General features: G+C 34.3%; 1 protein-coding gene across 1 annotated transcript; it reads left to right on the top strand.

Annotated features, from left to right (window-relative positions):
• The first annotated feature begins 2,185 nt into the window (after positions 1-2,185).
• On the top strand, positions 2,186-10,872 carry LOC131030906 (cell division topological specificity factor homolog, chloroplastic). The gene is made up of 2 exons (XM_057961862.2): positions 2,186-2,471; positions 10,034-10,872. Exons 1-2 carry the CDS (start codon positions 2,382-2,384, stop codon positions 10,646-10,648), a joined length of 705 nt encoding a protein of 234 aa, XP_057817845.2. The 5' UTR covers positions 2,186-2,381; the 3' UTR covers positions 10,649-10,872.
• The last annotated feature ends 735 nt before the right edge of the window (positions 10,873-11,607 follow it).

The raw sequence follows: 11,607 nt of genomic DNA, 5'->3' as shown, positions 1-11,607 counted from the left end.
ATTTTCAAAACATTTATGCAGACTTTGAGTATAGTTTTGGAAATGAGAGTCAAAGAGGAACCTCTGCCTGCAATTTGAACTCAAAAGTGTTGGACTATGGGGCTAGGCAATCTAGTCTTGAAGGTGTCAAATGTAGAAATCGATTTTTTTTACAATCAAGATGTCGCCCTGATTATCCTCCTAAAATTTTGTCGAAAAAGTGTTGGACTATGGGGCTAAGCCCTAGTGTCTAGGGTTTTCCGCTTCTTCAAAATATAGTTCTATTTGTTTTAGTCTATACTTTCTGGATATGTAAATTCCTTCTCTTCTAAATCTATAACATGCACACATAAGAGAAGAAAAATGTTGTTGGGTTAATAGGCTTTTCCTAGTTCAAACCCCGGGTTTGGAATTAACCCTATGATGAATGAAATGAAAAAAAGAGCTTACCCCTATAGAGAAGAGGCTAGATTTGGAAATAAATGTTGAATTGAAATGTTATACCTTCATTTATGAATCTCCTTTGACTTGAAGTCTTTATAAAAGATTGATGTTGTCATGTAGAACTCATGCATGCCTTCACATAGAATTGATCATGGATGCCATCTTGAATGCTTGAAATCAACATACTTGACCTCTCCTTAATTGCCTTAATGATGCTTGATTGCTTGCTCACTTGAATTGAATTAGAAACTTGTGGGGAGATGTTTCAAATGAGGGGATAAGACTTGCTTTTATACCTATCCTCATGAAACTTGTTGAAAACTACAAAGAAGGCCGACATCAAAAATCATTTGTCGCTCAAATTTTTTCGACCATTACAAGGTTCAAATTTTGGTCCTTTTGGTCTAGACTATGACACCTAACACCCTAGTCTAGTCCATTTGGGTTGAAACAAGGTCTAGGAGTCAAAGCAAGGAACATAGATCATTGATCAAAAGGTCTAATGAAACATGGTGTGAGCTTAAAATTTTTTCATAATAGATTAGGCTCTTGTGTAGTTACACTCGTTGGAATGCACAATCATCCACTGAGAATCATTTATCGAATCTCTTGACATCTACACACTTCATTTGCCTATTTTAGGTAGTCAATTATTGCTCTCTAATTTTTATAACTTACTATTCCATGTCTTATAGCATCTAAAGACTCAAAAGAGTTTGATCCTCTAACCTCTCCCAACTCAATAGGGTCTAACAAGACCAACAATAAAGCTTGAAATAGCACCATACCAAGAGAACGATGGTACCCATTATTATAGGAAATCTCAACAAGGTACAAATTGTCATTTCATTTGAACTACTGGTCCACAACATACATGTGAAGCATGTCCTCAAGCACTCGATTCACTTTTTTTGTTTAATCATCTATCTAAGGATGATAGGTAGAATTGAAATTAAGACAAACAACCAAAGCATACTGCAAAGATGTCCATAACATGAATATGAATACTAGGTCATGATAAGAAATGATCTTATGAGGCACTCCATGAAAGAACACAATCTCCTCCATAAAGGTACATTCCATAGAAGTAACACTATTAAATAGTCTCATAGGTGAGAAATAGCCAACCTGGTCAACTTTGCCCAGTATCACCATGATGATATTATAATGATGCACAAATATTAGAAAACTGCTAATGGAATATAAAGAAATCATATTCCATTTCCACTTAGTAATAATGTACGACTATAGGTTACCTACCAAATGTTGATGCTCTACCTTGATCCTTTTTCACTTTAGGCACATAGCCAAAAAATTGGTAATATCTCTCCTCATTCTTGCCCACTAAAATAATTTGCTAACATAAACATGTTTCTTTTTCACACTCAAATGCATTGCACACATGGTATGATGTACCTCAAAAATCACAACCACATAAATATTGTCGGGACTCAATATTACAGTATCTTTTTTTTTTTTGGTATGTCTTGACCTGCATTGACCCCATTTATAATTGTTACAAGAAACCTTAAATAATAGATCCCAATTCATTATCTTAAATTAGATTTTTTATCCCTATAAATTAATTAATTTACCTCAATAAATATTTGTGGGGTGATGTTTATTCCATCATAATAATGTTCATTGAACTATGGAGGGAAAAAACAAAAAATAGAAAAATAGAGAATTTGAAGCTGTAATAGCGCTCATAAGATCTGTAACATTTATTGGGAAAGTGTAAAATCTCCTCCACTCATTAATAAAAACAAATATTTTGTACTTTTTTTTGGGTGAATATTTTGTAGATTTTTGAATAATACGTTCTTATGAGAGACGAGCGTGCGCACACTTCGCCCATATCGATGAGGGTTCTATGTTTTCCAAAAATATTTTGCTGATTCACCCAAACAAAATCTCTAATAATCTTAATTTTCAAACATTTTCTTACAAATTTCAATATGCTGGCATATCAGCCCACTGGCAATTTGGATCATCGTCATCTCAACGTTTCTCTGCCTCTTCTCAGGAATTCCGCTTTCCTCTCCAAGGTAATAACTAACTATTGTTTTTTTTCACATTATAGCCAGTTCTACTATTTTCTTCAATAATATTTTGACGTCAATAAACTTTTGACCGAGATAGATTTGGAAATTGATGTTCCCAGATCTTGTGAATGTGAGATTATTTACTTTTTTGGTACCGATATCTAGTTTAAAATAGGGAATGACTCTGTGGGTTGTTAGAGTGCAGCCTAAATATATTGCTGTTGATTTGTTTGAACTCGTTAGGGTTGAGGGTTCGGAGGGTAAACGTTTGCATGCGATCTGTTTGACAAAATGTCTAGAAAAAACGTGGTTAGGTGAAGTCGAATCTATGTTTCGATTACGAGAATTGGGGTCTGGAGTGCAAGGCAATTTATAAGTGTGAAGTGTAGGTCGATGGGGGACGTATGGTTTAGACTTAACTTTTAAGCCCTGATCATGATTCCGAGTGCTCGAGGTGTAGGCAGATTGTCAAGGTTGGGTTTATGATTTTTGAGCCTTCAAAGAAATCCCCATGTGGGCTTGGTGTTGGTCTTGGCTTAACAAATTCTGCAGAAATTTTTGGGAGCATCTATCAAGTAATTTCAGCATGTAGCATATGTGAGTTGGTTCTTAGTTTTGTGATCGTTATTATCTTTTTTAAATTTGTAACCTTGTATAAGTAGAAATTAGAATAGGTGTTGAATATTGGAACTTATGATGTTTTTATGGTTAAAAAGTAAAGGGAGTTTCTTAGGCCACCACCAAGTGAGACAAATTTGGTGTCTGAGACCCCCCTTATGCAAGCAATCTGCAAGAGAATTGTTTTTCTATGTACCTTCTATATTGTTCAAATGAAGTGTGCAACCCTACCCTCTCCAGATTCAAGCATGTGATATTGATTCTAGATTTCACAGGCCTTCACCCTTGGGACAACTCAGGTTATACCACAGTTTTCTTTTGTATTTAATTTTTAAAATCATTCAAATATTTCCAAATATAAGTGACACAATGCATCTAGCTACGTAGTTTTACTACCTTTGTGTAAGATGGTAGTCACCTAGGGCTCAAACATAGGACTGACCATTGGAACACATCTAACTGCCTAATTTTACTACCTTGGTGCAAGAGGGTAGCCACCTAGGGCTCAAACTTAGGACTGACCAATGGAATTGCTGTGTACTTTTCCACAGTTCTAACAAGTCACTACCCCTTGCAGTTTCAGGCTTTTTCAGAGTAAAATAAAAATTAATTTAGGTATTAATGTCCACAAGCGGTCAAGAATGACCAATGGAACAGACAAAAAGTATATTGCTGAAAAATATAGTGTGAGTGCCTAGTGCATGTGCAACAACAAAAGTAAGAGTAAAATGTGGCAAAGAAATAAAAACATAAAGAAAGTAAGAATAAAATGTGGCAAGAAATAAAAGTGCAGAGCAATAAGTGTAATGCCTAAAAAGATAAAACACATAGTTATATCAAGTAGTCATTCTCCTGACATTTTTTTTCAGCTGAGATATTGATCCTATAAGTTTGTGGGATGTATGCTGTCTTACTTATCTCATGCTGGTAATATTGTGGATCATTAGAAGATTTTTCTAGATGGTGAATTGGAGGGTTGCCTTCACAATGTTGTGAGGTCTTCATATGGTGATGGGAATATGTAGTTGGTGCTGTTAGAGAGCATATGGAAGGCCGGAAGGTTTGGTGAAAATCAAGAAGATTGACAAGAACCAAACTGTAATTGAGCAATTATGGAATTCAGAAATCAACGAAGCTAAGACAAGAGATATCTATTGGAAATAAATGTTCATATTGTTTACAGCAAGAGTATTATTTTGAAATAAGGTTCAAGAATAATCTTTGAATATAAATTAGGAACAGCTATATACATATATATATTGCAGAAATCAAGTTATTGCAGCCACTTGTAAGTAAGTCTATTGCATTCCACTAAGAGGTATTTATAGCAATTAATATAGCAAATTCCTTTTTGGAATTTATAGAAATGTCTTGCAAATAGGAAGGATAGCTGGCCTTCTGAGTTCACGAGAGGTGGAGGACTTGAAATTCTTCATATCAAGTGCACCACCCTGAGATGGATAGACCATGAATCCTGCCAGACTCGTGGGCCAGGAGGCCAAATGGACCAGAAATCCATTCTGTGCTCTTGGGCTTGGTAGAGAACGATGACCTTCATTCATCTTATCAAGTACACCACTTTGAGATGGAGGGACCAGAAATCCTGCCATGCTCTTGGGCTGGTAGACCAAATGGGCCAGAAATCCTTCCATGCTCTCACAATACAAGGACGGCCATCCTCAATATTGCTGTTTGCAAGCATTTCCAGTGAACTCTTAATATGTTTGACTGTAGGAATATGCCTTGAACTAAATTAATGATATTAGGGTATATTGATTTAAATGTGAACGATGTTTATATGGATTTAGATGCTATCATGGATTCTTGAAATTTAACGTTTAATTGTCAATCTCTATTAATTAATATTGTTGGCAGACCCTAAACCAGGAATAGCCCATAAAGGGCATTAAAATTGGTAATTTTATTATAAAGTTATATTTATAAATATATTGCATTTCTCATCTTAAGTTGGAATTGTTGTTTTAGGGTAAAAATCAGGAATATTCCAAAAGGGGACATTACAGAGAAGGGGAAAGCTCAAAAAATAATTTCAAAGAAAAAGTTGTTACAATTTTAGTGATTATATGACCACAAAGGAAAGAATACCTCTCATGGAATATGTAAAGAATGACAATGAAGATGAGAAGCTGTCCATATGTATCTTAGAACATGAAGAAACTCTTCAAGTGACTTTGATAACATGAAGAAACCGGCAAACAGTGTTTAGAAAATTAGAAACAAAAGGATTTCATTAACAACAAGATTTGGACCATGTGGAGTTAAAGTCATTGAGACGCCTGGAATACTTGTTCATTGCCGAAGTTAAGTATGTTTCTATTGCTTTTGGTACAAAGGTAACTGTAAAATACTAATTGAAGACACATTGATAAATAACAGTTGCTCAAGTTCTTTCTATAGATGTGATATATGAAAATGCTTTTTCATATTCACTTTGGCATCTTGTTGTTTGGATGAAGATAAAATGAGCACAAAGAAAACGTGATCAACATGAAAGCCAAATAGCCAAATGTAGCATAGAAATTGATAGGCTACAGAGCACCTTATTTACCAGCTTATGTTGGGAGTTAAGTTTTCTAAAGGAGAATTTATTTCTATAGATTCTATAATTTCAAGACATTTACCATCACTCAATGAAATTTTAATGCTATTATCTAAGTTGCGGGTTTGGGTTCGGGTTTGAGAATCCGGTTCGGCTAAATTTTTTTTTGGGGTTTGGGTTCATTTAGGTTTGTTAGTACAAAAAACATGCAATAATATATATATATATATCAAAAAAATAATATAAATATTATAAATACTAAAATATATTCAATTTAACATACTTATTATTTTTAAGAACTTAGAACCTAAATTTTAAAATATTAAACTTTAATATATTAAAATTAAAACCCGGCATTTCATCCACCTGACTGCCGCTTCAGGCGATACCGTACTCCCATTTTCTATTGATTTGTCTTGCCTTCTTGACGGATTTCTCAAAAGATTTGCTGGACCCCTACGCGAACCGAACTGGTACCCGGACCCAGATTGGGCTTGGCAGCAGGCGGACCCGGTAATGTAGGCTATTATGGATCAATTACTCCTAATGATTTACATGATAGCTCTTCTTGCTGTCATTAGTGATGATAATCCTCCAACTGCTATACCTGTTAGTCTATATTGCTTATTTATTAAAGAAGTTTTTTACTGGCATTTTAATCTATTCTTTGTTACCTGTCTTTTATCTCATCCTTTTTCGAGCACAACTTTTTGGAAGATCACTTCATCAAAACTTCCACCTGATTCAGCTGCTTGACTTCAAAGATGTGTACCTGACTGGTTGGTATCGAAGCGTATCTAATCCTAGGAAGGAGAAGCAGATAAATGATGTAAGAAGACTAGTGATTTGTCTGTAGGACATGAAAATTTATTCAATAAACTAAAAGATTTAGTAGACGGCCCTCATATATCAAGAGGATAAAGTAATGCATATATGTTGGTTTTGGTCTTGCTTCTTCAACAGGATACCATCACAGGACATATTTGACAGTAAATTTAATGATATTCATTTGGAATTTGTGGGGTATTTGTTTAAGATGAAACAATGAAGAAGATGTTGGAGAAAGTTGGGACTAGATATACGTTGGAAATTATTATGGATCCTAGTTGTGCCTATTTTATACTGTTTTTATAAAAACTGTACAGAGTACCTTCATATTATTTTCTTTCATCTTCAATGATTGTAATATAAGATCGACAAAGATATAGAGATGGGAGTTTTTTATCAAAATGGAGGAAGTCAAAGTAATCTTAGATGATATTTTTCATGAGATTGTTTGTTAATTTACTACTTGTGTCATTTTTATGCATCATTTTTCATCTACTTGGTTAGCCCGCTGAATTTATACTAGCCCTTACTTCTGGATAAATTTTTTGGTAACTTTAATCTATGTGTTAAATGACCTGAAAGCAGAGCACACTTGCATTTTTTATATTATGCATTATATATCTGGCTTCAGTATGGACATGTAATGAATTATTTTTTATTCAGAAAGGCTACAACCCTTCCCATGGTCATCAGTCCAACATTCTAGGTGTTATCTTATGCCATGTTTGTCATTATTTTATTATCTTTTTTGAATTTCTTGCCTTATGTCAACTTTGACAAAAGGAAAGAGATCATACTTGCTGTTGCTTTCTCTTGTCAAATGGTCCTCTTGACCAGATTTTTTTTCCTGATTCTGTTTCTAACTTCTTATTGCATGACCTGTTTTTTTTTTCTTGATTCTAAATGAGTAGTATTCCGACTCCATTGCTTAGTGTAATTTTGCATTCTTGCATTAAAATCTACTCTGAAAGAACTTTCTCGATATAAATATCTTTATATAAGAATATCAAGGCACTAGGTTGATGGCTTTTAGTTTGAGTCTTTAGAACTTCTTCAATCAAATTCACCTTGAATTTTTTTTTCGTAAGGTTCTTTTTCTCATTTTTTAGAAGGAAAATTTCCATCTATGATTAACATTGATTATCTGTAGTATGTACTGTGACAAATATTTTTTTGCTAGAATTCCAGACATGAAAAGGATAACCTTATCCACTTCAGGACGTTATTGAGATTTCCTCATGACAATCAAGTCTAATTGTCCAATAACAGATGAATAGGACAAAAAACACCTAGGAGGCTAGGAACCAAGGACTTCTTTATAAAATTCTCTCATGTCCTCCTTTAGAGGAAAAACAAGGTAAATCGTTTCACATTCTCTGGACAAAATGAAAGTTTTAACCTTTAGCTTGCTGAATTCCAGATCTCCAATATAGCTGCTTTGTTGAAGACCAGAAGCTCCTAAATCTACGCATCAAACTAGATTATCTAATCACTGAAGTCTATTCTATAAACATCTGGAGTGGTCAGGAATTATGATTCTCATCTTGTAATGTCCCTTTCTAGAACTTTTCTTCTTTTTGACTTAAAACAATATTTCTAATTCTAAAATGATAATTGCATTTATATTTATTAATATAACTTAAATCAGAATCATGAATTTTATTATAATATAATAGTCATATTTTTCACTTTGTCATAATTCTGAAAATAATCTTATCTTGATATTGTGCTATGTTTCTTCTTCCAATTTGCAGCTATTTTTCCTTAAATGTCTGTCTTTGATATCTAGACAAGTTATGGGTTTTCGTCCTATAACTTGGGTTTTCGTACAATTTAATAAAAAACATTGCTTCATATGCCTTTGTTTCTTTTGATCGGCAAGCTTTGGGATTTATAGCCTGGCCCAAGTCCAGGAGAGATCACAAGGGGGACCTCCTCCTCAATCAACATATTTAACTAAGCAGCCACTTATTCAACTTAGAATCCACTTACTCAACTCATATCAACCTAGAAGCCACAATGGAAGTCCAAGAGCCACCACTTGGAATCCCAACACTAGATGTCACTTTCAGGATTCAAAAATAGATCTCCATCTTGAGAACCTTATGGCCCTGCCATTAGAGCACAATCCCATTGAAACCCCTTAATATGCCTTTTGAGTTTTGACCATTATCAAGTTTAATCTTTATTTAATTTCAGTTTTATTATATTAATTATCTTTCCTTAAGGGAATTGAAGGGAAAGAAAAGAACTGCTGTAGAAAATAAAGTTGCGTTTAAGGAGGGGCATTACACATCTACTTCGGGTGGAACTTTTTATTTTCAGTTATCTACTCCGTTTGTTCATCAAGAGCCTCTAAAGGAGCTTGAAAGCATCCTCAGTTATTTAACTAAGACTTTTTGATGGTCAGAGACCCCAAGGGGGGGATAGGCTACCCCAGGATCTTCCAGGAATGTTCTCAAGAGAGTCGCTGAAGAGATAGTGAGACTTAAAAACCATATGTATGGATAAGTTAGAAATATTTGTGCACTGAGAAACTAATTAAATGCTGTATCATTGAAGTTAATGCCTTGGATGTAATATGTATGCTTGTATCCCGGACCAAATATATCAGAAAATGGTCTAATTCACTGTTAGATGTTTAATTTTTATTTGACGTCCGTTATTCTTTTGGGAGCTTCAATTTTAAAGAAGAATGCTGTAATTGAGTGCAATATTATCATTGCCTATGCAGCCTTTTGTAGTATTTTTCACAGAAGAAAGATAAATAGATTTACAAGCTCATTACGAATAAATGATGAATATTGAAACCAGGAATTATATTCTGTTTAAAAGGACAAAATATAAAATTTAGTAAGAAATGCATCACCTTAACACCTAAGAAAAGATATTCGACTTGGTATTGCCAAGCATGTGTGCCATTCAGTGATCAAAAGTTGAATGCCTGAGTGAGTCTTTGGACCTCTCTACAATGAGAGAGCCCTATACATCGGATAACCAACAATATATAAGTAGAAATACCAGGATGTGCTGTCATCATGGACCTTTCTTGATTGGAATTTGTCCAACTTGAAAATTGTTTATTTCTTACAGTATCACTTGCAGCCATATGGAGCTATTCAACATGGTTCCTGATGGCTGTGATGTTCATCACCATCTGCTGCAGGCGTAAAAGACTCCCTGCTTATTCAGATTTATCAGTCTTTAAGTACAATTTATGATTGACCTGAGAGAGGGATGCTTATCTATGTGAGAAGGCAAAATTAGTTGTTCTGAATTAATAACAGGTTTTAGAATGAGAAATAGTGTATATGTTTGAAAACTTCAATATATGTTATAACTTACAATAGATGGTTGTTTGGTTTCCTGATTTTATGTTTTCTTAGATTGGTTATCTGGGAGATTTTTTCCCTTGAATTTTGGCAATGAAAACCAATATTGTGGAAAGAGTCTCGTGGAAGATATATTTGAACTTGAGTTGTAACTTTCTTCTTTGGTATCTATTGTTTTGACAAAAAATAGTTCTTGTTACCCTGATTTCATTTGTTTGTATTAACAGGTTGGTAGATTCAAACCTGGCACTTGCTTTGTTCATGATTATCCCTACAGGTTCCCTCAACTGGCTTCCACAGACTTGCAGTTAGAATGTAGAAGGATTCATCTGGGAAGGTCTCATCGGTGTAATGGAATTATGGATGATGGCCTCCCGAATCTTTCAGTAACACAGGAATCTGAAGACTTTGTTCGTAAAGCCACAAATATGAATTTTTTTGAGCGGCTAAACTGGGCATGGAACATATTGTTTCCCAGAAAACTCAAGAGAACTTCAAATGCAGAGATAGCAAAGCAGAGACTCAAAATGATCCTCTTTTCTGACAGATGTGAAGTAACTGATGAGGCTAAAAGAAAAATTGTCAACAATATTGTAGATGCGCTCTCAGATTTTGTGGAAATTGACTCAGAGGATAAAGTACAGTTAAATGTGTCAGCCGACCCAGATCTTGGAATGGTTTATTCTGTAACTGTCCCAGTTCGGCGTGTAAAGCCGGAGTATCAGGACTACAGTGAAAGCTTCGGGGATATAAAGAACTTAGAGTACAAGGATGTCAGTGGGAAACTAAGGACTTTTGATATTAGATTGGACTACCCCAAACCAAATGATGGACAAGCCTAGAATCCTTTTCCTTCTTGTTGAAATGAAATTTAGGCAGGTGGTTACACTTTCCCATAGTATATAATTTTGTACTATTGTATAAGAATCCATTTCTCACTCAGATTGCTGTTCATTCTGTCCGTGTGTATTTGCAACCGATCAATGTTATGTTCTGTCCCAAATAGTAAGTAATTTTGTAAAATTCTTGGATTTTACCCCTAAAATTTAGCTTCAAAGTTATAGCCTTTTGCAATTAAATTTTTATTTAGTATTGTAGGAACTATTATCATATTCTGAACTTGTCTCATGCTGTTTACAAAATAAATATTCATGCTAAAGAATATTTGAAAATGCATCAGATGCCTTTTTCTTGATTTCCATTTTTTATGCCATGGATAAATACTATAACCGTATAAGCTTAGGATTAATGCTGTATGCTAGCAGTACAGAATCATTTTTATCTGCTCCATTTTTTTCCAATAGTGACGCCAAATGAAAAGTTGGTTTGTTCTTGAATATGCTAATAAACTTTAAGACTAGTTATAGTTGGATTCCAAGGTAGCAGAAATGAACATTTTTCGATCCAACATGAGATGGATTGTAGTGGTTGCTACACCTTTTTCTAAAGCTAGTTTGTATTTACATTACTAATAGCGAATCAGTTTGTGCTTAGGTGAGATTGAGAATAGGTACTTACTAATTATAAACAACCAACACATCCCATACAATTGGCTATTTTAAATTTAGCTTGCCAAATGGGAAAACATTTTTTTTAGTGTCAAATGTTGCATTCCATTTGATATGAACTTATTAGATAGTCTGATATACTTAACCAGCACTAAAAAACAATCCACACTAACTTCTAGCTAGGAAGTTGTATTCACTCGAAATTTGCCACATATTTTGAAACATGCTGGAGAAATCAGAAAACTCATCCTTAATGCATAACCATGCTAATGTGTTTGGCTAGTCAGCCTGTA

The sequence above is a fragment of the Cryptomeria japonica genome, chromosome 10, assembly GCF_030272615.1.
Source record: "Cryptomeria japonica chromosome 10, Sugi_1.0, whole genome shotgun sequence".
Taxonomy (NCBI): Eukaryota; Viridiplantae; Streptophyta; class Pinopsida; order Cupressales; family Cupressaceae; genus Cryptomeria; species Cryptomeria japonica.
The sequence above is the reverse complement of the archived record's forward strand: the minus strand, read 5'-3'. Positions and strand labels throughout refer to the sequence as shown.

Coding starts and splice junctions, on each gene's coding strand:
- LOC131030906 (XM_057961862.2), top strand. CDS start 2,382: ATGCTGGCATATCAGCCCACTGGCAATTTGGATCATCGTCATCTCAAC. Junction 2,472..10,033: donor ATTCCGCTTTCCTCTCCAAG/GTAATAACTAAC, acceptor TTGTATTAACAG/GTTGGTAGATTCAAACCTGG.